Source organism: Penicillium vulpinum, assembly GCF_028829585.1.
Source record: "Penicillium vulpinum strain IBT 29486 chromosome Unknown utg000001l_segment0_segment0, whole genome shotgun sequence".
Taxonomy (NCBI): Eukaryota; Fungi; Ascomycota; class Eurotiomycetes; order Eurotiales; family Aspergillaceae; genus Penicillium; species Penicillium vulpinum.
In genome coordinates, this window is record NW_026643241.1 from 2,672,249 (window position 1) to 2,696,449 (window position 24,201).

General features: G+C 49.3%; 8 protein-coding genes across 8 annotated transcripts; 4 read left to right on the plus strand and 4 right to left on the minus strand.

Annotated features, from left to right (window-relative positions):
• Positions 1-797: 797 nt before the first annotated feature.
• Positions 798-2,955, plus strand: N7479_000995 (uncharacterized protein; the record flags this gene model as incomplete). The annotated part of the gene is made up of 2 exons (XM_057248693.1): positions 798-2,485; positions 2,535-2,955. 2 exons carry the CDS (start codon positions 798-800, stop codon positions 2,953-2,955), a joined length of 2,109 nt encoding a protein of 702 aa, XP_057113125.1.
• Positions 2,956-6,584: 3,629 nt separating this feature from the next.
• On the minus strand, positions 6,585-8,394 carry ste7 (MAP kinase kinase Ste7; the record flags this gene model as incomplete). Its single annotated transcript, XM_057248694.1, has 4 exons — positions 6,585-7,241; positions 7,301-7,838; positions 7,890-8,047; positions 8,107-8,394. 4 exons carry the CDS (start codon positions 8,392-8,394, stop codon positions 6,585-6,587), a joined length of 1,641 nt encoding a protein of 546 aa, XP_057113126.1.
• An 882-nt stretch (positions 8,395-9,276) lies between these two features.
• spt6 (chromatin-remodeling histone chaperone SPT6) lies at positions 9,277-13,670 on the plus strand (the record flags this gene model as incomplete). The annotated part of the gene is made up of 4 exons (XM_057248695.1): positions 9,277-9,447; positions 9,499-9,660; positions 9,713-13,364; positions 13,420-13,670. 4 exons carry the CDS (start codon positions 9,277-9,279, stop codon positions 13,668-13,670), a joined length of 4,236 nt encoding a protein of 1,411 aa, XP_057113127.1.
• Positions 13,671-14,158: 488 nt separating this feature from the next.
• N7479_000998 (oxysterol-binding protein related protein OSH3) lies at positions 14,159-17,082 on the plus strand (the record flags this gene model as incomplete). The annotated part of the gene is made up of 2 exons (XM_057248696.1): positions 14,159-14,194; positions 14,242-17,082. The coding sequence occupies 2 exons, from the start codon at positions 14,159-14,161 to the stop codon at positions 17,080-17,082; spliced, it is 2,877 nt and encodes a 958-aa protein (XP_057113128.1).
• A 553-nt stretch (positions 17,083-17,635) lies between these two features.
• Positions 17,636-19,231, minus strand: N7479_000999 (IFRD domain-containing protein; the record flags this gene model as incomplete). Its single annotated transcript, XM_057248697.1, has 2 exons — positions 17,636-18,884; positions 19,041-19,231. The coding sequence occupies 2 exons, from the start codon at positions 19,229-19,231 to the stop codon at positions 17,636-17,638; spliced, it is 1,440 nt and encodes a 479-aa protein (XP_057113129.1).
• A 788-nt stretch (positions 19,232-20,019) lies between these two features.
• On the minus strand, positions 20,020-21,272 carry N7479_001000 (exosome non-catalytic core subunit RRP4; the record flags this gene model as incomplete). The annotated part of the gene is made up of 2 exons (XM_057248698.1): positions 20,020-20,980; positions 21,061-21,272. 2 exons carry the CDS (start codon positions 21,270-21,272, stop codon positions 20,020-20,022), a joined length of 1,173 nt encoding a protein of 390 aa, XP_057113130.1.
• Positions 21,273-21,588: 316 nt separating this feature from the next.
• On the minus strand, positions 21,589-22,706 carry N7479_001001 (uncharacterized protein; the record flags this gene model as incomplete). Its single annotated transcript, XM_057248699.1, has 3 exons — positions 21,589-22,378; positions 22,433-22,549; positions 22,609-22,706. 3 exons carry the CDS (start codon positions 22,704-22,706, stop codon positions 21,589-21,591), a joined length of 1,005 nt encoding a protein of 334 aa, XP_057113131.1.
• Positions 22,707-22,917: 211 nt separating this feature from the next.
• Positions 22,918-24,036, plus strand: N7479_001002 (putative RNA binding protein Rnp24; the record flags this gene model as incomplete). Its single annotated transcript, XM_057248700.1, has 1 exon — positions 22,918-24,036. One exon carries the CDS (start codon positions 22,918-22,920, stop codon positions 24,034-24,036), a length of 1,119 nt encoding a protein of 372 aa, XP_057113132.1.
• Between the last annotated feature and the right edge of the window lie 165 nt (positions 24,037-24,201).

The window sequence follows — 24,201 nt, forward strand, 5'->3', positions numbered from 1 at the left end:
GACGAACATTGAAGGCGATATTTGTCGTACCTATCATAAGCTTCCACGGGGATACACAAGCAGGATCAATACTACCATCACTAGTCTTATCTATAAAAATGAAAGAAGGAAGTGTATGTCAGGTCTAAGCCTTCAAAACAAGGTGTACACCTTCTAAAGAACACGAGGTCATTCGGTAAATGAAGCCCATCCTTGTATCAGGTACTCCGTACTCCGTACTCCGTACAACTTACGGTTCTAGGCTAAACGATCAGGGGAATATTGAGATATGATCTCTAATACTCAACAATGACCTCAGTAAATATGAATTCTATATAAATAATGTAGTGGCATAGCTCTATGAAGACTCTATATATGGGTTATATAATTCCGCCATGTTTCCAAGTACTATATAGCTTGACATATCAAATTGCAGTTATTCAGTACTTTGCCATGTAATGCTTAATTCCAATCTGCTTTGCTTTCTCTCTCCCCTTTCTTCCTTTTTTTTTTTTTTTTTTTCCCTTTTCTTTTCCCTTTCCTTATTTCTATTCTCTTCCGTCAACATTTCTCCCCTTCTCCCCTTCCGCGTCTCTCTCTTTTTTTCCTACTTTCCCGCGTTTTTCTTGGTGTTTTCTTTCTTCACCATCTTATCTTTCTTGTGTTCTGTTTTTTTTTTCTTTCCGCCAATCTCTGTTTCCCGACCTGATACCGACACGTTTCACCACTTTGACACAATCCTCATCTTCATCTCGATTTTGACCAAATTCCATCAATTTGTCAATTTATCAATTTGTTACTTTTTGTCTTGCCAAATTATGTCGGATCCTCCTAATAATATGGAATTACCCAAAGAACAAGGGCCTATTGACACTGATGTCAAACCCGGCACAGGCGCCCGACGTGCCTCTGGTACCGCCAGGCGGTCGCGTCGTAAGAAGGATGACGACCCCGACACGAAAAAGGACAAGGAACCCAAAGAAGCTAAAGAAAAACCGGCCCGAGCTCCTCGTCGCCCGCGAGAGAAATCAAACAACACTGCTTCCCGGAAAAAACCAAAGCTAGAGCCTGCGGCAGAGGAAACGAGGGCTCCTCCCGTAGACGCCCGAAGCCCTCCACACGCCCCTACAGCGCCTCAACCTGCTCAGCCCGCTCAATCTCAACTTACTCAAATAGCTCAACCTCAACCTCCTCAATCTCAACCTGCTACAACCTCATACTCAAATCCACATCCTCATACAGCTCCAGGAGCTTCATATCAGCTGTCGCAACCTTCTCGCCCACAATCGCAATCGCAACCTCCATTGCCGCAACCACCACCTCAACGAACCAGCGGACAAAACTTTGACCCTATTCGCTCTGCGTTTGACAACCCATCTCCAGCACCATCATATAGTCCTCCTGCTCGCGCAATCTCTCCTCGCAATACTTATCGTGCCAGTGCATCGCCAGCGATATCAAGCATCATCGACCCGCCAAACCAGAACTCTCAACAAATATACAATCTTCAACGCTCCTCTAGCCATGTATCCGGCCTCTCTTCGCCGGCACCCCCTGCGATGGTCCCTGCGCCCTCACATCCATCCTTAGCGCCATCGCCCCTTCCCATTTCCTCTACTTCCCGTGGAGCCATACAAATTCCGCAGGCTATGTCGCAGTCCACCCCCTACACCACACCATACCCACCCACCGAGCAGCGGCCAACACCATCAGAAACTCCTAAACTCGAACCGTCTCCGCCAGCGATGCGCCAACCTCAACCTCCCGCGCAACCTGAATCCGCTGTGCAGCCGAGTCCGCCCAGACAACAACCAGCCGAGTCAATGGAAATCGACCCCAAAGAGCAGCATGCACCCGGCGCCAAAAAAGAAAAGAGCACAGCTACCGCGCCAGCATCAAAGGCCTCATCTCCCAAGCCAGCGCGACCCGCCAAAGAAGCCCCTCATCTGCCTCAAGGATCTAGCTTGATCACAAACGCGCTGTTCGGCGGAGGGGAAGATTCTGCAAAGTCACCCGACTCGCGTAGCACACCCAACATCATTGTTCATGTTCCGCTGCAAAAGGGCAACCAGATTGTCAACTTTGCACGGCTTGCAGAAGAGCAATATGGCTTCGCTGCCTTGCACCCTCGTCTTGCCGCTCACAAAGCGCGCATGGCTCGTGTGGCAGCTGCTGGGGCTGCGTTAGAACGAAATGATAAGAATGCCAAAGGAATCTCTGCCGGCGAGAGTGCTGATGAGGACCTGAGCCTCGATGCAGAACGCGATAGTGATATGGATGGTGATCTTCCCATGGGCGGCACTGGTGCAGGAACCAACGGTGCGCCCTCAGAAACTAGCGATGGGAAGAAGAAGCGACGCAAGAAGGTCGAGGAATATGATCGTGATGATCCATTCGTGGATGACACCGAAATGGTGTGGCAGGAGCAGGCTGCTGCCAGCAAGGACGGGTTCTTTGTTTACAGCGGGCCACTGATTCCGGAGGGAGAAAAGGTCCAGGTGGAGCGGTATGTCTATTAACTATTCCCTTGCTACAAATTTACTAATTATATGCAGCGCCGATGGTACAATCAAACGTGGCCGTGGCCGTGGACGAGGAACAGGTCGGGGTCGGACCGTGACCTCGCACCCACACGTTCCTATTGCAGCTGCTGTACCTGTCTCTCAAGATACTGGCCTGCCATTGCGTGGACCAGGTTCTCGGGGTGGCACCTCGCGTCGTCCGCGAGGGAACAAGAAGACCGATGGTGGCAGCGATCGCGCTGCTGCCACTGCTTCCGCTGCTCATGAAAGCCGTGGTGGCCGTGGTGGCGGCAATGTGACCTCTGGCCGCGGGGGAACTAACAGCACTCGGGGTGGAAAGTCGTCTATATCAATCCCAATGCCAGACCTTGCCCCTGCACCATCAACCCCGAGTGTTGCCCATACACCTTCTAGTTCCAGTCAGCTAGCTGGCCCAGAGCTCATGATGAAATAGGGAATATTTTGACTGATTTGTCGTGGGGGTTGGTGTTTGGGGCTCGGTGATTTTGTTTGCTTTATTCTTGCGCTATCACTTTGCTCATGGGTTTGATTTGCCCTTGTTACATGTTTTCGTTAGTTTGGAGAAACCGTTTGCTTTATAAACACATGAGCTCTCTATGCATACCTCGGTCATGCTGTCATGGCTGAATATATCAATTTTCAGCCAGTCATTCAAGATACTTCTAATAAAACACCTTGTAAACCACCCGTCCTCAGCCGCCTCAAATATTAAGTATGTTGTACTGTTATCTACTTTCTCTAAAACAACATATATGAAATAATATGCGACGGAGTAGCTCATAAAACAGATCGATTGTACAGCTCATGGAGTGAATCCCTAAATGAATGCACTACGTACAGGATGTACAAGGATTAGTATACAAACATCGAACGATGTATTTACTGATCTGCTCTATATTCATCTCGTGAGAGTGGTTACTACATTGTTACACACCAACCATGTGTTATAGACTTGACCCCAGCCTTGAGCTGCCCAGCACCATGAACGAACCAACAAATACTGGAATACAAGAATCCATGTTGATCTGTGGTAAAGAAGAGCCACGTTAAACGGTTGGAGCATCTGTTGCGTCCGTAGCGCTTTGCTTTTATATATAAATCCCCGCGTAAAACTAATACTGTATTAGCCTGACTCAAGAGCACTTCGCAAGATGCAGATATTCCACAGCAGTTGTACATATTTTCCAGAGACGGCAGACTTTGTTTCCTCGCCAAACATCCGAGGGACTCTAGATATTATCTGATTCTGTCTCAGCGTGATAGGCTACTGCACTTAGTCTATCCTCCATCTCAATGTCCCAAATCCAGTCTAAACCATCCAAGAAACTCGAATGGACGGTTATCAATAGGGAATTGATATATCGACACCCCCCTGGTGATTACAGGTCAAGCGGTCCCTACTGAGATCTCAGTAGGATGCGTGGCCTGAGGCGTTTGCCAAGACTAAATGGATGCCTTAAACTTTACATTACCTGACCACCCTTCTCTCACTATCCACTTCTCTTTTACCGGTATCTTACCACTACTCTCTTCTATAACCTACACTACTCTATTTGTGTTCACTATAAAGTATTCACTCTACAATATATATAAGTATTGATTCCGGAAGAAGGGGTACAAATTTAATCACTGCTGCAGAAATCGGCTTTGTGGTATTACTATATTACATCTAAAAGTAAATTTTACTAGTTATAAAGTAGTAAATATACCTAATACTTGTTGCGGTGGTATAGGATCTCCTTATCTTTTTTACCCTTAAGCTCTTTATCTATAGGATAGATCTGGCTGAAAGGAGGGGGGGGGGGTAGGATAGGCTCAGTTCTCTTAAGAAAAGTCCTGATTTTGCGATCCCGGTGTTACTACTAGGTAGATTGGTAGTCTATTATTCGAAAAATAGACGAAAATAAAGGAAGAAAAGTGAAGCTGTTAGATAAGTAGAGTGTATAGGAGCGCACTACACAGATATATACAGTCTCTCAGCAAAAGTCTTAACAACACTGGGCCCCACACCCCCTTGATTATATAATTTACTGCCTGTCAAAACCTCCATGAATTCATACTATGGAATCTAGTATGCAGTATACCACCCCTGGCTCTCGATAATCGCTTCCACCCGGTGCGGCATAGTCTCAGAGAGATGCTCTAAAAGTGAAATTGGATAGTGGGACGCGAGATATCGCAAGATATACGCGCTATAGCTGAGGTATATTAGCGCGTATTGGATGGCGGTGTAGGTTAAATAGGAAGGCGGTATAGAGGTGGGGCTAGGGTGTTGTTGAGACTTTTGCATAGTCACTGTATATCTGTATATCTTACTATAAACCTCAGAACTAGTTATTTACTAGGAATTAAGGGTGAGGAATGTGAATCTAATTTATCCCTAGATTATACGTAACTAAATACCGGATACATACATACCAAAACAGGATAATAAATAGAATACAACAAGGATTTCAAAACCAAACCGTAGTATTTGGCCTGAAACAAGGGGCCTCCTACTGAGCACGGTCCACCGCCTCCTACTGAGATCTCAGTAGGGGCCCCATGACTTGTGATCTGCCCCCCTGTAATTTGACACCCCCTGCCTGAAAATTCAGGGATCAGCTGACCGCCTTCTACACCGCCTTAATGTCAAACTCCCCACGTAATACTAGCAAGACAACAGATACCTACAATTTATATTTAAACCCCATACAAAATTAAGTCACTTTTGTCACAACACCCTGTATATACATATAGATTATGTAGGATCGAACAAATTGATATCCCAATTCTGGTTTACATACACTAACCTGCCTTCCTCCTACCCATTTTCTCATCACTTTCTTCGCTAAATTCATCGTCACTACCGTCAATATGGCCTCCTTGGGCCTTGAATATTTGGATTCAGATCCAGATTCCGATCTGGAGATATTTCCCGAGTCCAGAGCGCTCCAGCCCAAAATTCAAGTAGATAAAATCCACATCAATGCAGAAATCAATGAAATGGACGATTTTTTACGATAAAATTACACGCTTTTTTACCATATAAACCAGAATTATATGGTGATGGCAGAATATATAGCAGAATCCAGTGTCACACCAGATATAGAAGGCGGTGACTGAATTTTCAGGCAGGGAGTGTCGAATTAGCAGGGGGGTGTCGATATATCAATTCCCTCTCAATATTCTCGCCCCAGAGTGGGCATCTAGAATGGCCTGCAGTGATATGTGCTCTATCGGGATACTCAAAGCCTGATTTGCAGAGATTCCTCGATCATATGTATCCGTTCGAGCTTGGTTATCAGGCTGTTGCCATGCCATTTGTCTATCTGATTAATCAAATCTTAGAACCAAATTGGTTAAATGGATTTAAGATGGAAAGCCAACCAAGGATACTAGAATTGGCTGAGAGATCTCTGATAGTACTCAATGTGGTCATGTTTATTCTGGCGAGACTATGTATAATAATCGAGGTCGTTCGCTCATTAGCATTTCTTCCCCCAAGCGCGTTTATAACTACCTGGACAACGAACATACCCCATTTTAGTTGAGTGCAGGGTCTGAAATCTACATATGATTGATTGGTATAAGGGATTTATTGGAAAGATTTATCGAAAGGACGCATATCCATACATTTCTACAAGGGTTTGAAAGAGTATGTATGAAATTGCATTTATTTATGTACGCCGTGTAATGCAGGAAGACATCCCAGCAGACAAAGAAAGATTTGAAATGAACAAAATAGGGTTCGTTGCCAAATATTTCAGTCGAAGCAGAGTCATTGAATAAGAAGTAAAAAGAAGAAAATTGGAAAAAATAGAGAGATATCCATAGATCGATGGAAAAGAAAATGCTGCTAGCAGAGTTTGTCTTGGATTCTTGTTTTGTTCCATTGAGAGGGCTGTGAATACACAGACAGAACAACACAGCTAACAAGGAAATAGCAGAAGTCCATAATCACCAAAGCCGAGATTGTATTACATCAGCTTTTCATGTTTATATGCACGTTCATCTGGACATAGCTATGACAAGGAAATAGCACGAATACATATCCGAGTACACCAACTAATCATCATCAGATTACCGGGGTGTAGTTCCTGGTTGGATGCGCCAGTTTCCGCCTGCTGAAACAGGTGGCGGGGGAGGCGGGCCGGTCGGAGGCGCGCTGCGGATGGGCATCGTCGTGGAGTGCAGATTAGTGCGGGGATTGGAGTTGTTAGAGCTGGTGGAGCGGGGACTCATGAATGGGTGGGATGGGGCATCAATGGCAGAAGCGGGCTCGTTGAGGTGCTGACGCATAGCGCGACGACCGGATCGGCTATCCTCGTCGTCCAGCGAGAGGTGCTCCAGAGAGGGGGGTGGTGGAGACCGTGTGATTCGGGACGAGGACGATGGGTAGTATTGAGGTTGGGGCTGGGACTGGGGGTAGTAACGGTGGCTGGATGGGACCTCGTTGGCGATCTTTAGAGGAATGTCGCCAGATACTGAGTTCGATGGGAATGGTGACTGCTGTGGGGTTCGGGTTGGCTTGCTGATGAGAGGGGGTTTGCCAATGGTAGCTGATGTGGGAGCTGCGGGAGATGAGGTTGAGGTTGATGTCGAGGCCTCCCTAGAGAGTGATGTTGGTATTGGTGGCCCCAAGTAGGACTTGCGTTTGTCTTGGTCCATCATGCTCGCTGCCCATCCTTCGAGGTTGACTGGTGTGCGCTTCGCAGCCTGTAAGAAGGCATCTTTGTCCTGGAGGGAGTTAGTTTACATGAAGAAGGGATGTAGGTCGAAAGGAGAGATCAACATACATAAAGCTCTCGTGGGGTTGGGCGCTCCTCGGATTTTTTCAAAAGACACTTCCCAACAAAGTCATGCAAGATGGGCGGGAAGGCATCACTCTTGGGCAGCTTGGGTGCTGTTTCGTGCACAATTTGCTGGAGTAGATCCAGGATTCCCATCGGTCCTGCACTTGCACGGTTTCCAGCAGCAGAGTCGGAGTGATCAAAGGGGAACTTTCCAACGGCCAGCTCCATGACTGTCAAGCCCACACTCCACACGTCGGAACGGACTGTATACGCGCCTCCCTGAATTCGTTCAGGAGCCATGTATGTGGAAGTGCCAACGAATGTATCAGCAATCGAGTTAACTGTCTCGGTAGCAACACCAAAGTCACAGAGCTTGATGTTGCCACGGGAGTTGAGCAAAATGTTGGATGGCTTGATATCACGATGCATGATGCGGTGGGCTTCGTATAAGTAGACAAGACCAGCCAAGACTGACTCGGTGATCTTTCCAAGCACATCAACTCGAACAGGGCCGAAATCTTTAGAAACGCGGTCGAGAGATCTGATTGCTCGTCAGCTATATCCTCTTTGTTTCCCATATCAGTCAACCTACCCGAGATCCATATATTCCATGCATAGCACAATATCTCTCGCTTCATTTTGAAATGCACCATAGAATGTGACAATATTGGGACAGTTGCAGTCGTGTCCGACTCGAAGTTCTCGTAGAATCTGTTTCCGCACGTTCTCTTTGGCTTCGACACGGATAATCTGCGGGGGAATAAGGGAATCAGAGCTGACCAGTAGGAAACACAATACACAATACACACCTTTCGAGCCATCACAACCTTGGTAGATGCGTGCATCACTTTGGAAACAGTACCTCCATTTCCAGCGCCGAGTTCCTTCAATGTAACCAGATCTTCGCTGCGAAGATCAAGACGAAACTCCAGTCCGATTTCGAGCGTATCCGTGTTATTGACTTCGCTATTCCCAACAGGCCCGGGGGCCTGTGTATCGCCATCGGTAGCATTGGAGGTGGGTTTAGGGGCTGCATTGAGAGCAAGACCTTTGACATTCTTGCGTTTCAACGTACGAGCCTGGAACTGGTCCGCCATGGCGCTTGGTTGGTGGGGGGTTGGAGTTGCACAAGGGGAAAGTTGTGAAAGAAAGAAAACGAAGAGCCCAGCCGCTTAAGTGATATCAAGTCCGCGTTACCCAAGCCGATGGGATCAGAGTGGTCAGAACGAACCCCGAGCTAACAGCGGGGAAGCCGATATCACCTTGCGATGTTCTTGGCGACGCTGATTGGGCCTTTCGGGCGCGTCCAACTGACCAAAACGTGCCGGTCGGCGCCAAACAGAAGTATGTTGAATTTTACGGGTGTTATGGGAAGGAGGAAAAATAAGAGATGATCCGAAAGAGCTACGAAGGCCACTAAAATCCATGAAAGAATAGGTGTTTAGGGGTTCCACCAGTCTTTTAGGCTGGCTTTGGGTACTTGTGGATTTACACAACAGGTTTATGGCTAAATGAAATGGGTGATAATGTTAAAATTTGGGCATAGCCATCATTCTGGGGCCCTACATCAATAGTACAAATCGATATGCATATTGAGGATCCGACCAGGGCATCGTTGAATGTACAATAGTGTACAATGTACTTTGTACTCTGTACGATCCATATATGACCACAAAAAGGGAATAGCACGTGACACTAACTGCTCAAGCCACAATCAGGCCGCCTCAATAGGACTCAATAGGACTAGTGTCTAGCCACACTAGGACTAGCCAATCACCGCCACCCGCGTCCTCCCTCGCCGATGGCCGTGATTCTTCCTCTTGACAACTATTGCTTCAATTTTACCCTCACTGTTTCACTCTTGACCGTCCCAACGAGCTGGGCACTACCTGGCGTCGCATTTGCACCATTGTATCTTGAATTTTTCATCCCAAACCGTATTCTCCTCGGTCCCTAGCAATAGGGATCTTCACTTCAGAATGAGCCTTCGCGACCTGATCGAGGGCGAGGCGATCATGGATGATGATGATGAGGAAGTCGCTGACGACTACGATGCCGAGGGCCGCCAGGGTGCGGGCATCACTAACCACTACAACGACTCGAGCGAGGAGGAAGACGAAGAAGAAGATGACGAGGAGGCTGCTCGCGCTGTCAGTTTTGAGCCTTCACCGGCCTATATCTCTTTGCTGACGAACTTTTAGGTCCGTGAAGGTTTCATTGTTGATGAGGACGAGGAAGAAGAACGCGCCGCTCGCAAACACAGGAAACGTCCACGCACTGCTCGCGAAGAAGAGCACCTTGATGAAGAAGATCTGGAACTCATTGGACATGGCCCAAGTCAGCACCGCGGACCAGCTACTGAGGTATGTAAGCTACGCCTCATGGATTGACAATATTCTGATGCTGTGGTATTAGCCAAAGTTTAAGCGTTTGAAGCGCGGCAAGGATCGCGAGAGCCACCAACCATCTCACGGGGTCGATGATATTTTCAACTCGGACGAAGAGGAAGAAGCGCAACAATATGCTAGACCAGGCCAGCGCCGTGGTCTGCGCGATGAGATGGATGACTTTATTGAAGAAGATACCTTCTCCGACGACGAGGCTCAGCGCGAACGGGATGACCTTGGGGTTGCGCCTGCCTCCAGAGTCAATAAGACCGGCTTGATTCCAACTGACACCTCGGGCTTGGATGAAAATGCACTTGAAGATATGCGCGCTGCATTCGGTGATGGCACAGAGTACGATTTTGCACTGCAAATGGAAGACCAAGAGGATGCCGACAAACAAACCGAAGAACGTCACCTAGACTTGAAGGATGTCTTTGAACCGTCCGAGCTGGCCGAGAGGATGTTGACTGAGGATGATAATGAAATTCGTCTCCTCGATGAACCCGAACGCCATCAGGTTGCTCGCAAGCCCTATAAGCATGTGACATTGACCGAGGATCAATTCCGGGAGGAGGCAGTCTGGATCTCAAACTTGATGTTGCTCAAAAAGCGCATGGATCCCGAATTGCGAGAACCATTCCAGCGCTCCGTCGCCAAGATGTTGGAATTTCTGATCACAGACGATTGGGAAGTGCCCTTCATTTTCCAGCATCGCAAGGATTACATGATTCATGCTGTCAAGGATATGGCCAATGGTGCCGATCCCGACGACGACTCTGCCCAATACAGCATCCGCGCTGAGAAACTCCTCAATATGACCGATTTATGGGATATCTTCGACCATGATCTCAAATTCCGCGCTTTGGTCGACAAGCGTGGTACAATTAAAAAGACATACGATAACCTGCAAAGTCTCTTCAACGTGAATGATTCCAATGTTGAGGATCAGCTTGCTGCAGCCGCGACCATGGAGGAACTCCAAGATGTGCAGGACTATATCCATTTCCAGTACTCCTCACAGCTACGTGATCTCACCCAGGTCAATGGCGAGGCTACTGGAGAAACACAACGCCGAAAAGCCACTGGCAGATCTTTCTTTGAGCGGGTTCGGAACGGCAAGGCTTATGGTTTCGTGCGTGCTTTTGGCATCACAGCGGATGCGTTTGCTCAAAATGCCTCTAAAGAAGGTCGCCGGCAATACACTGAAGACCCCACTGAGCAGCCCGAAGATATGGCAGATCAGTTTGTCGACAACGACTTTTCCAACAGTTCGCATGTCCTCAAAGCTGCCAAGTCGATGTTCGCTGAAGAGCTTGCTGTCAGTCCTAAAATGCGCAAGGTGATGCGTCAGGCATACTACATGAACGGAGTAGTCGATTGCTTCCGCACAGAGAAAGGACTTCGCCGGATCGATGAGCAGCATCCGTACGCCGAATTCAAATATCTGCGGAACCAGCAGCTAAGCGACATCGCCCGTCGCCCAGAGATGTTCTTACGCATGCTCAAGGCCGAGGAAGAAGGACTCGTTGATGTCCGGGTGCGGTTTGAAAACTTTGACCAGTTCCGCACACGTCTCTACGCCGATATTGAGTCAGATAACTACAGTGAACTTGCTGATGCTTGGAACCGTGTTCGCCGTGAGGTGCTGGATCTGGCCCTGGGCAAACTGGAAAAGTTGATCAATCGCAGTGTAAAGGAAAACATTCGACAGGAATGTGAGAACCATGTGGCCAAGGAGTGCCGCGAAGCGTTCTCACAACGTCTCGACCAGGCCCCCTACAAACCCAAGGGCATGGTCCTAGGCACAGTTCCCCGTGTTCTCACTCTCTCCACCGGATCTGGTCAGGTGGGCCGGGACCCCATTCATTGGGCTTACACGGAAGAAGATGGCCGCGTCTTGGAGAATGGCAAATTCATTGATCTTTCAGTAGGAGACGAGAGCCGTGGCATTGCAGACGGTGAGAACCTGGCCGCCTTTGTGGATTTGATGGATCGTCGTCGACCAGATGTCATCGGTGTTTCAGGCATGACGCCAGAGACGCGCCGCTTGTACAAGCTTCTGTCCGAAATTGTCGAGCAAAAAGACATGCGTGGTGCATCATATACAAATGACCACGATGAGGAGATCAGCGACCCCTTAGAGGTTGTCATTGTCAACGACGAGGTTGCCCGGTTGTACCACAACAGCCCGCGCGCCAGAAGCGACAATCCAGGATTTGGACCTTTGACTCATTACTGTGTGGCTCTAGGCCGGTACCTGCAGAGCCCGCTCAAGGAATATGCGTCTTTGGGCCGTGACATTGTCTCCATCCAGTTTAAACCAGGCCAGCAACTAGTCTCCCAGGACCTGCTTCTTAAGCAGCTGGAAACCGCCTTGGTGGACATGGTCAACTTGGTCGGCGTTGACCTCAACGAGGCAGTGGCCGACACGGCAACAGCTAATCTCTTGCCGTATGTTTGCGGCCTTGGTCCCCGAAAGGCGGCTCACTTGCTCAAGATTGTCAATATGAATGGCGGAGTCGTTAATAACCGGGTGGAATTGCTTGGTGTCAACGCAACATACCCGGCTATGGGTGTCAAAGTTTGGAACAACTGTGCTAGTTTCGTCTACATCGACTTCGAAAATGCTGATCCCGATGCCGATCCACTGGACAACACCCGCGTGCATCCTGAAGACTATGATATTGCACGTAAAATGGCCGCTGATGCACTGGAGTTGGACGAGGAAGATATCAAGGCCGAGACTGATGAGAATGGCACCGGTGCTATCATGCGGAAACTGTTCCGGGAAGAGGCACAGGACCGTGTCAACGATCTTATTCTAGAGGAGTATGCAGAGCAGCTCGAGAGAAATCTCAACCAACGCAAGCGTGCCACCCTCGAGACGATCCGAGCCGAGTTGCAACAACCCTACGAGGAATTGCGCAAGCACTACGTCTTCCTCAGCACTGACGATATTTTCACGATGCTTACTGGCGAGACACCCGACTCTTTAATACCTGGTATGGTGGTGCCCATTGCCATCAAGCGGGTATTTGAAGATCACATTGAGGCCAAATTGGATTGCGGAGTTGATGTGCTTGTGGCCGAGACCGAACTCGGTGTCCCCTACGATATTCCTGTACGCAACGCATACCAAGTTCATCAGACTGTGCCGGCCAAGATCTTGTTCTTGAACCGCAAGGGTTTCTCTTGCAACGCCTCTCTGCGCGAGGATCAAGTCAGCCATCCAGCTCGCCGAAACCAGGACCACGGCTTCGGCGATTGGGATGAACAACAGGAACGAGCCGATAAGGAGTCGCTGCAGGAGAAGACGCAGCGTGGCGGCCAAGCCATGCGTGTCATCAAGCACCCACTTTTCCGGCCGTTCAACTCCACCCAGGCCGAGGAGTTCCTAGGCTCTCAAAGCCCAGGCGATGTTGTTATTCGCCCGTCCTCCCGAGGCCACGACCACTTGGCTGTCACTTGGAAGGTGGCGCAAGGTGTGTACCAGCACATTGATGTTCTCGAGCTGGACAAAGAGAACGAGTTCTCTGTCGGCCGTGTCCTCAAGGTCGGTGGTCGGTATACATACAGTGACCTGGATGACCTGATCGTCAATCATGTTAAAGCGATGGCTAAGAAAGTGAGCGAGATGGTGCTGCATGAGAAATTTCAAGAGGGCAATAAGACTGAGACGGGTATGTTTTCTTGACAATTTGTCCATCCAACTAGCATCCAACTAACATCCAATAGATCAATGGCTCGAGACTTATACCAAGGCCAATCCTCGCCGCTCGGCATATGCATTCTGCATCAATGCCAAATATCCCGGTTACTTTTTCCTTTGCTTCAAGGCAGGCGAGCATGCGCGACTTCAGAACTGGCCGGTCAAGGTGATTCCACAGGGCTACGAACTGCAGAAGAACCCCTACCCGGACATGCATGCTCTGTGTAATGGCTTCAAGCTGATGTTCAGCAACATGAACAAGGGCGGCCGGAGATGAGTGTGAGTGTTTCTCGTCTGTACAGTGTACTATCATCTATCATTCCAAAAATCCCAAAATCCCAGAAAAGATGGGATGGAGTTACCTTTTTTTTTTTTTTTTTTTTTTTAATTCGATACACCTTTAGCATCGGGCATGTAACCAATATCAATGAATTTCAAGCGATAACCTAGCTCGAGACTGTATAGGCGGCTGTATACATAAATTGAAAGAGTGAAGAGAGACATCTGAAGGCACAAGATCTACCATGTGATCATCGACCTCGGTTTCAATGTGTTCCACTCTTTCCCCTCTCCTGTTTTCTTGTCACTTCTTGCTTTTTTTTTCTTGCTTCATCTTATATTTCCTCTCTTAATCAAATCCCCAATTCCCGTATGTTCCTGTGACATCAGTTGTATAGTGTGGCTTGTTCCCCGCATCGCCACATTCAGCCGCACCCGGACCGCGACGGACACATTGCGGTTCTTTCAACCCCTCACTGTGCAATTATGGCGGCCATGGAAGAGCTGGAGATTCACAGCAAGGTAGAGTTTGTTACAGCAAAAGTCTAGGTCTCAACTAATATCTCTAGTCTTATTTTGTACGCTGGATCAATGTCAGCGCCAACCATACCATCTCTTGGAGTATTCAACCTCACAAGAAGTCCGTCAACTTTGGCATTTTCAAACACCCAGGCCAATCCTCAGCTCTGAGCTCCCATATTCCTGCCTCCGATTCCCAGAGCACCGATTCCACCGAGAACCTCCCCGCAACAACGACGGCCGCCGGCGCACGGCAACAACAATCTGCCGTTATCGAGAAGCTAACGGGTATTGGGCTCAAACCAATCAAATGGACGGGCAAGTGTGAGGCAGATAAGATTACCCAAGGGACTTACGATGTACCGTTCAGCGAAGGGGGCAACTATGCGCTCGTTTTTGATAATACATTCTCCAAACAAATCTCTAAAACCTTGACACTTGTCCTCCTCACCTATCCGACCGGCCTTCAGCCACATAGCTCTGCATCGATTGCCACCTCACGTTCTCAGCAAGGGGCATCGACTGAGTCGCTGCCGCAGCCCAGGACTCGCCGACGAGGCAACAGTCGAGCCACACTCAACTCGCAGCACGTCGACGTGTCAAACCAAAATGTCCACACCGGACTGTTGCAGAAGCGGCGACGAAAGCGTCACCAGGGCTGGGCACGCCGGTTCTTTTCACTGGACTTTATTTCGTGCACGCTGTCATATTATCATGACCGCAACTCGTCTGCACTGCGAGGCGCGATCCCGCTGTCGCTAGCTGCCGTTGCGACCAATGAAAAGTCCCGTGAGATTTCTATTGACTCTGGTGCTGAGATCTGGCATTTGCGTGCCAGTAACGAGCATGAATTTGGCGCGTGGAAGCGTGCCCTTGAGAGAGCTTCCTCCAAGGAAGCTTCCAAGGACAAAAACCTAGCCGCACCTCCGGAGCTGCGGCTTTATGCTCCATTACAGCCCTCCCCAGCAGAGGAAAGTGAATGGACCCGCGTTGAGAGCCTTGTCGGCCATATTTCCGGATCGCGAGATGCGATACGCCGGCTTGCCAAGGATACAGATCCTAAGTATCTCGCCTCGCCGCTCCCAACTCCTGTTGACCGGCCTCGTTCGCGTGGTCGGTCTCTTAGTCTTGAGCCCGGTGTTCGTGAGACTGCCCCCAGTGAGACAGAGACCAAGCGGTCGTTCTGGAAGCGCAAGACAAGTGGACAGTCGCAAGCCACCGGCAAGCGCCCACCGGCCACAACTACGAACTCCAGTTCCTCGCAGCTTGTGGTGCCTGCTACTGACAGTAAGGGGAAGCCCGGCAGTATCACAAGTCACACAGATCCCATGGATGAGATACATGACCATTTAATAGCGGTACTACGCGATCTTGACAATGCGGTCTCTGAGTTCTCCACGTTGATTACCGAGAGCAAGGAGCGACGGCACCCGCCTCAGCCAGCTATGGTTCCCCGGCGGAGCATGGAGTCTGACATGTCGCAAGAATTCTTTGATGCAACAGATGGAGGTGGTGATAAGTCTCCACTCCTGACCATCCGTGACAGCGACGACGAAGGGCCCGAAGAGGGCGGGCCTAGCTCTGCTGCCGAGGAAGTCGAGGATGACGCTCCCTCTGACAGCGATGGTGAATCCGACGCGGCAGCAACTCGCCAAGAAAGCGGCAGCGCATCAGGCCTGTTTCCAGTCAAACCTAAATCATTGATTCCGCTGCCACTAGATCCCGTACAACGCCGCGCGAACATTCTCGCCCCAACAGTCCTGCCACCCAGCTTGATTGGGTTCTTGCGCAAGAACGTCGGGAAGGACTTATCCACGATCTCGATGCCTGTGTCTGCAAACGAGCCCATGTCTCTCCTGCAACGCGCCGCCGAGGTCCTAGAGTACTCGAATCTACTTGACCGCGCCACCCAATCGACCGACCCCATCGAACGCCTAATGTATGTAACCGCCTTCGCGATATCCTCCCTCTCAAGCAACCGCGTCCGCGAGCGCTCCATCCGCAAACCATTCAACCCAATGCTAGGCGAGACCTACGAGCTCGTTCGCGAAGACCGAGGCTTCCGCTTCATCGCAGAGAAGGTCTCACACCGACCTGTGCAACTAGCCTACCAAGCCGACAGCAAAGAATGGAGCCTCTCGCAGTCCCCAATGCCCAGCCAGAAATTCTGGGGCAAATCCGCCGAGATCACAACCGAAGGCCGTGTCCGTATTACCCTACACAGCACAGGCGACCGCTACAGCTGGACACCCGCAACATCCTTCCTGCGCAACATCATCGCAGGCGAGAAATACGTTGAGCCCGTCGGCGAGCTAGCTGTGACAAACGAGTCCTCAGGTCACCGCTCCATCTCAACCTTCAAAGCCGGCGGCATGTTCTCCGGCCGTAGTGAGGAAGTCTCCACCCGCGCGGTTGACGCAAACAATAACCCCTTAACCCTTGGCTTATCCGGCTCCTGGCCCTCCTCGCTGATCCTCACCCGCGACGGTAACCCCACCGGCAACACTATCTGGACCGTTAGCACGCTTGTCCCCTCTGCGCCGAAACACTACGGTCTCACTTCCTTTGCGGCCACGCTGAATGAAATCACCTCAATTGAGGATAAGCATTTGCCTGCCACGGACTCACGTCTGCGTCCTGACCAGCGAGCGCTGGAAGACGGTGACCTCGACCGTGCAGAGGAGGTGAAGGTGCAGCTGGAGGAGGGACAGCGTGCGCGCAGACGCGATATGGAAAATGCTGGGGAGAGTTGGGTTCCACGCTGGTTCACGCAGATTAGTGATGACTCTGATGGGGAAGTTGCTTGGCGGCTTAAGGGTGGGAAGGATGGATATTGGGACGAGAGGGCTAGGGGGAGCTGGTCTAATGTCGTGCCTGTATTTGAGGTTTAAAAGTTAGACCGGACGGTTGTTGATGTTGGTTAGCCTTTTTTTGGTTGTTTTGTTGATTATTATATTATCCTATTGGACACGCAAGACTAAGATTATCAAGGAGGGATGGGGCTTCGCTCTGTGGGCGAGGTGTTTGGGCGGGACCTTCTTCACTCCATATAAACATAAATACGGACTTTTTCTTCTTTGGATCTTTTGTTCTCCTGAACAGTTTATGAATATCTGAATATTGTAACAGTGCTTGATGTATAGTGTCATTTCGTTGTCCATGTAGGCACAAATGCCTGAGTATTGAATCATGAAAAGCAAGTCAAGCGGATAAAGACAAGGACAAAAGCCAACAGAAAGGCAGAGAAACAACAAAGAGAGAAACTGAAAATAAAGCTCATAAACTGAGGCTTATGCGAAACTGATATCCTTTATCCACAGTGGTATTAAACCCTACGCTGTTGTATCCCATGTCCAATTAAAAGACTAAAAAGGATCTGATTCCTTCTCTTTATGCATCATTCGATTACGAGCCACCACCGGCGTGAGCATGCAAGGCGCTCATTTACTCCTCATCATCAGACTGATGAGTAGTCCAGCGACGCGCGTTGCGAAATTTGGCTGCCTTGCGTGCACCTTGGCGGTCCATCGAGCCATGACCCTGGTCTGCCATGCGCATCATGACAGGAAGGCTGTTGAGGACGGCACGGTTACCTTGGAAATAATGTTCGGAAAAGCCGCCTTGCAGTATGCGGCGCAGAGCATTGAGTCGTACCCACTTCCACCAGCGGTCGATAGCCATGACTCCGTGGCGGCCAATCTTGACAGTGAGAGTGCTGCCGTAATGGCGATTGGTGTTCTGGTTGATAGCGGTATTATAGCGAGGACCGCGACGTGGGTTCCCTACAGTGGTGAGGATGGATGCAAAATTGCTGTGGAGTGATTTCTTGTCACGCTTGCTGATCTGCTTGCCGTGGATGGTAGCCAGGTTCTGAAGCTGACTCTCCAGCTCCGGAGTGTTGTGGTAAGCGTTGTATCGTTTCACGAGCTTGGGACCGGACGTGGCATCATGCTCGTGCTCGTCGCTGTCCTCGTTTAAATCTGTGCTCTCTTCGTCTTCCTCTTCCTCTTGGGGGGTGTAGCTCTTCTCATAGAGTAGGGCGATGTTCTCGCCTGCTGCGATCTGCACGTTTGAATCAGAGCTGTCGAGCTGATCCATGAAGATCTGGACTGCTTCTTCGCTTTCTTCCTCAAAATCATCAACTTCGGTGGCGAGGAATCCCCATTGCTGGAGCGCGGCGGTCACAATGGAGGGGTCGTCCGTGGCATCGATGGATTGGCCGTCAGAGGCGATGATATCCAGGAGATAACCCATATGTTCAAGGATGCCATCTTCACCGGCACCTCCGAAGATAGTGCATGCCCCGAGGCAGTGAATAGCGGCTGTTTTGACAAGAGGGGAGGTGGAGTCGCGGATGGTGCGGGTAAGGAAGGGCTCGGTATTTTCGTAAACAGTGCCATCGAAAGCGGAGATGGCAAGCAATTCGATAGCGCGCAAACCTAGAGTTGCTTCGCGCACACTGACCTCGGTGCGGACGCTTCGCTCAAATGCTGCCAGTAGGTCTGGGACGGCACCATGAATTTCTTCCACTGTGTAGTGATATTTGGTCAGGCGGCAGAATGCTTGCAGGGCATCTTCGCGGCCTTGAACACTGCTGCGCTTGCGATCGAGGATTTCTTGTATGCGCTGGCTAAGGTCATGTTCCCAATCGGGATTATCTTGTTCGGGATTCTCATCGTCAAGAGATCCGATGCTATTCCCACTTTGGTTAGTGCCTTGATTATAAAACTTGCCGACATCATTGGTGACATCATCCCGCCACGGGAGTGGGGACCATGTGAAGATACAAAAAAAAAACCTCGGGAAAAAAAAAGAAAAGAAAAAGTGCAAGGGGTTATACGTCACTTACCTCATAGATGTTTCATCAGAGAGAAATCCAGAATCTTCTTCATCCGAAGGAGCTCTACTCGTATTGCGAGAGCCCTGACGCGAGGCTGGCTTCGAACTAGCGGGGGAGTTGTTGCGGGATGCTTCACGGGAAGCTGCCTTGCGTGAGACAGTCTTGCCACTCTCCAAGACCTGGCGACGTAGATCGGGCATGTTGAAGTATGAGATGATAGATAGAAGAGAGTCCTTGAAAGAGATGGAGTAGATTGGAACCCAGTGTGGGGTCAAAGTAATCGAAAAAGGATCAAGCCAATAAAAGATTAACCTATGGGTACTAAACAATAGTCGAAAATTAGAAGAGAAAGAAGTAAGTAATTTGGCATGTTCTCAAGATTCGAGTACAGTGAGAAAGGGAGGGAAGAGAAGAATAGAAGAACAAAGGAACAATAGAATGCTAAACGTTTACAAGGTAGGCTCGTGACTGCGTATGTAAGCCTATCAGATTTATTTGTTCCTTTCCACCAATCAGATATCTATTGATGCTATTGTTCTGGTTATTGTTCAGATCATTATTCATGTTATTGTGCTATTGACTGCCTAGGCGAACTATAATATTCTAGCTATTTCTCTTTGAGAGAACTATTCATCCTCATTATTGTTCATCAACACATAAATCTGCATAAAATATCGAGTCATAACAAAATACAGCGACTTGGTTGGCCAAATCTGATCCCTAAATTTTGAATTGCTTATAGGTGCACTTACACAGAGGCTTCCACTTCCAACACTTACAGATTATGAAGCTATGAAAGCCGATCTAAGATCAAATACCACCATCTACTTACTTTAGATATAAGAGACGTTCAAATAGTGAATCTGCTATGACTAATAGTTTTCATACTGTGATTTGGACATGGACTTTGACATTACGCCTGCTAATTGTTCCCTTAGATCTTTGTTTGAGGGGTATCATTATCATACATCCTAGTAGTTAGAACCTGCTACAGCTGCGTTTTCACCAACTCGAGGATCTGTTGCGCCTTGGCGCCCTCCAGATACTCACGACCTTCCTGTCGCCATTCATCTTCCTCGTCTTCATCGTCCCCAATTTCCAGATCCACCTGCAGACTAGCATTGTAGGCACCCATAACCGTCTCTTCATCCACACGTACTCCGCTCTGTACTAAAACTCGAATACACTGTGCCAACCGTGCAATCTCCCGACGGGTCTGTGGCGGGATATCGTCGTTCTGGCTAGAGTAGATTGTACTCGACACCATTTCTTCCATGCGCGTGATGGAGACATTCCCGGTGGACGAGGCATCTGCCCCATCGGTATGCTTGGAGATATAGATGTACCCATTCACTCCAAGGATGATATTCACCTCGCCACCACCATTGGCAGTGGGAACTGTCCACACTTGTCGACGAGACCGCACTACACCGCCAGTACCAGATCCCCCAGGAGCAGCCAAGGCGCTGCCTGAAGACGAAGTCGCAGCCCCAACACCACCCTTAACGCTAGAGGTAGACGCTGCGCTGCCTCCTGTTCCTGTAACGGCAAGGAACACGCCGTTGCGTAGCTTCCCGTACTTCAAGGACCGTGTGTGTAGTGACGCCGACCCATCCTGGTGCACGCTCTGCACTTCGGCAACTACGAGGTCACCTTCACTGAAAAATGTTCTGATCTGGAGCTCATCGGCGCTTGTTCGTCGACGTAGAATACCGCCTGGAAGGTTGATTGCGGAAAGAGGGAGCTGTGCGAGTAGTGGCGCGGCGACGTCGACCTTCCACCGTCGTGATTGCACTTCGACAATGCGGCCAACGACCAGATCTCCAATCTCCGGGGTATAGCGGGCGCGCAGAGGGTGAACAGAAAGTAGCTTATTTGTCTTTTGAACTGTGCCGGCAACGGTGGCAATAATAGATGTCGAGAGCGGGTTCATATAGGTGCCGTGACCTCTGTAGATTGTTAGTGTTGAAAAAATGAGGATATGAGCCCCGTGTTTCTGTTTTGGCGCAGTTTTCAAGGTCGCACCAACCTCATCCATTGTGGATCATCTGTGACCACTTCTCCTGGTGTGACAATTCCTGTGCCAATATTCGAGTTTCCTTGTAAACGGGGTCGCTTGTGAGGCCGAGAGATGCCAGTCATTTCGACGTCGTCCTCGGAGTCCATGGACATGGAGTCATCTGAATTGACTTCATAGGGACGGGCATCCTCCACCACTGGGGGAAGAATAGTAATTGCCATTGCAAAAGATGTTGTCTGTGATTGATTGCAGTTGACTTCAAAATGGGAGTGGAGAGCGTATGGGTTGCCAGAGAGAAGAAAATCCAGGTCACATGATAGCTCCACTATAACCATGGACTTCGAAGGATATTGACAAGAGAAAATACAAAATCTGGATTGGAGCTACCTAGAAATCTCATAGAGACTACATATTCATATAACTATATTTAAAATTCCACAAGGCCAATGATCAATCATCACATTTGAAGCCAGTGAATAAATCCAACGCCAGTATTAATACACAAAATGAGTTCCCTTTATAAAGCAAACTGCTTGCTCAAGGCTTTTTGGTCACTTTGCTTGGATTCGAAGTAGGCTCTTCCTTCTTCTTTTTCGACCGGCTGCTACCGCCCTTGGGCCTATAACCAGTGTCCTCTTCACGCTTGCGCTTGTTCTTGGGGGTAGGCTGGGCCTCTGTTCCATCCTCGTCATACATATCCTCGTCTTTGCGCTGAGCCGGCGCTCGCTTGGAAGATCGTTGATTGGAAGGACGTGATGCAGACTTTTCAGAAGCAATCTCATTATCCTGCAAGGTCTGGGGTTGGTTGCGACGCAACCAATTGTATACCGATGCGGGATTTCGCATAGAAAGATCACGCTCACGTTCCGCAAACGTGGGACGATCTGGAATGCGTGCAAGCTGCGTAGCAGCCGCTTCATCGCCTAGCTTAGCGTCTAAGGCGAGGTAGTACTCAGTCTCGTGCTCGGGTGTAAAGTATCCAAGTTTGCGTTCACAATCATTGTCAGGCTTCTTTTCAACAATTTCTGGAGTGATGTGATGGGTCTGTGACAGGGAGCTATACTGCTGGGCTGGGGCAAACGCCTTGTTTCGTTTGATGTTATCTTCAATCATACGATAAGCACTCGTATCAATGCTACCAGCAGCCAAGCCGGCTTTGGCTTCCTTCCATGCTTGTTTCGCGAGTGTTGCATCGTTGATCAAAGGTACAATTTCCTGCTCGGGGGTTGGTAGCAAGGGAGGGTCGGTTGGCATGCTCAGATCGAATCGCACGTCGGGAGAAACATGTAGGCTTTCGTTGAACTCAAGGAGAACCTCCAGCAATTGACTAGCACCGAGAAATTAGCGATTATTCATACAGGGGGATTTGGAAGTCCCGTACTCATTTTGCTCCTGAATGCGCTTGGACAGGTCTTCTATGCGCAACTCTTCCCGAATCAAGCTCTCATTCTCTCGAGTTCCTAACTCGAACTTGACTTTCAGCTTGGCATATTTCTTTCTAAAGAGAAAAGAGAGAAAGTCAGCATTGTCTGGTGGGCTGATTGTGAGGACTCGTACTTGAAGGACCGGACTGATTGCTTTGCAGGAGCCTGTACAGAAGGTGGCACATTTGGCAAACTTTCTGCGGTAAAAGGGCCGTCGTTTGGTTCTGCCATGGTGATATGGCAGAAAGAAGTTCAGAAGAGATGAAGGGGGATGTGGTCACCCTGCGCGTTCGTGCCAAGAAGCGGATCCGGGCTGCGTGGGAGGCGGGTCCTGGCCGCCGTAAAAAAAAATTAAATTATTGTCGATCTGATTTCCTGTGAGAACTATCTCAGACTTCTGATTGACTATTATTTAGTAATCACAATTTAAATCTTTCGCACCATGCCAGAACCTACTGAAGTCAGTCAAAAGAAGCGCAAGCTGCAGGATGGCCCCGAGCTTGAAATCGATGTCTCTGCACCCGAGCCAGTCTCAAAAAAGGCTTTGCGCAAAGCGAAAAAGAATAAAGGAGGCGATGCGGGCGATGATGAAAAACCCAAGTCCGGCAAGTCCGGCAAACCCCAATCGAAAGAAGCTGAAACAGAGGGGAAGCGGTCCAAATATGGTATCTGGATTGGAAACCTATCGTTCGCAGTGACCACTGAAGAGTTGCGCATGTTCTTCACAGTCAACTCTGACATCTCCGAGTCAGATATCACTCGAATTCATCTCCCCAAGGGCCCTGAAAGATTTGGAAGGTCGCAGAACAAAGGCTTTGCTTACGTTGACTTTACCGACAAGAAGTCTTTGCAAGAAGCAATTGGCCTAAGCGAGCAGCTCATGGCCGGCCGCCGCGTGCTCATTAAGGATGCAAACAGCTATGAAGGTCGCCCTGAGAAATCCGAGACCCAAGAAAATGCCGCGGCCAGATCTGGCCACCCTCCTTCCAAGCGAGTCTTTGTCGGCAACCTGAGCTTCGATGTGACCAAGGAAAACCTGGAGGAAAATTTCGCCAAATGCGGGACTGTTACCAACGTGCATATGGCGACTTTCCAAGACACAGGAAAATGCAAGGGTTATGCGTGGGTGGAGTTCGAAGAACTCGCTGCCGCAGAAGCAGCGGTGAGAGGATTCATGTTAATCAAGGAGGATGACGAGGAAGAGGATTCCTCTGACAGTGATTCTGATTCCGACTCGGCATCGGAGAAGACGAAGAAGAAGAAGTCAAAGAATCTAAAGCCCCGGATGCAAAGGGTTTGGGTGAACCAACTCATGGGTCGCCGTATGCGAATGGAGTTTGCCGAAGAAGCGTCTGTGCGATACAAGAAGCGCTTTGGAAAGGATGCCGAGAAGAAGGATGAACCCTCTATCACCGAGGTCGATGGCGAATCACGAGAAAGACCCCGACACAACAAGAAAAGACCTGAACCCATCGATGAATCTCGCTACTCCAAGGAAACCGTCCAGAAGCTCAGTGGTGCCATCGTTGAGGCCCAAGGTCAGAAGACCACGTTTGACTAAGTTATTCATCTGCGGTTCGTGGAGTATCATCTGCGGTCTTCCTACAGGACCGTTCAATTGTCTCATACACAAATGGACCAGTAAAATTCTGATACCTGTCAATGATCTGCCTGCAATCGAGGTAGCATTGGAATCAAACTCCGACCGTGGTCTGCCCTATGACCT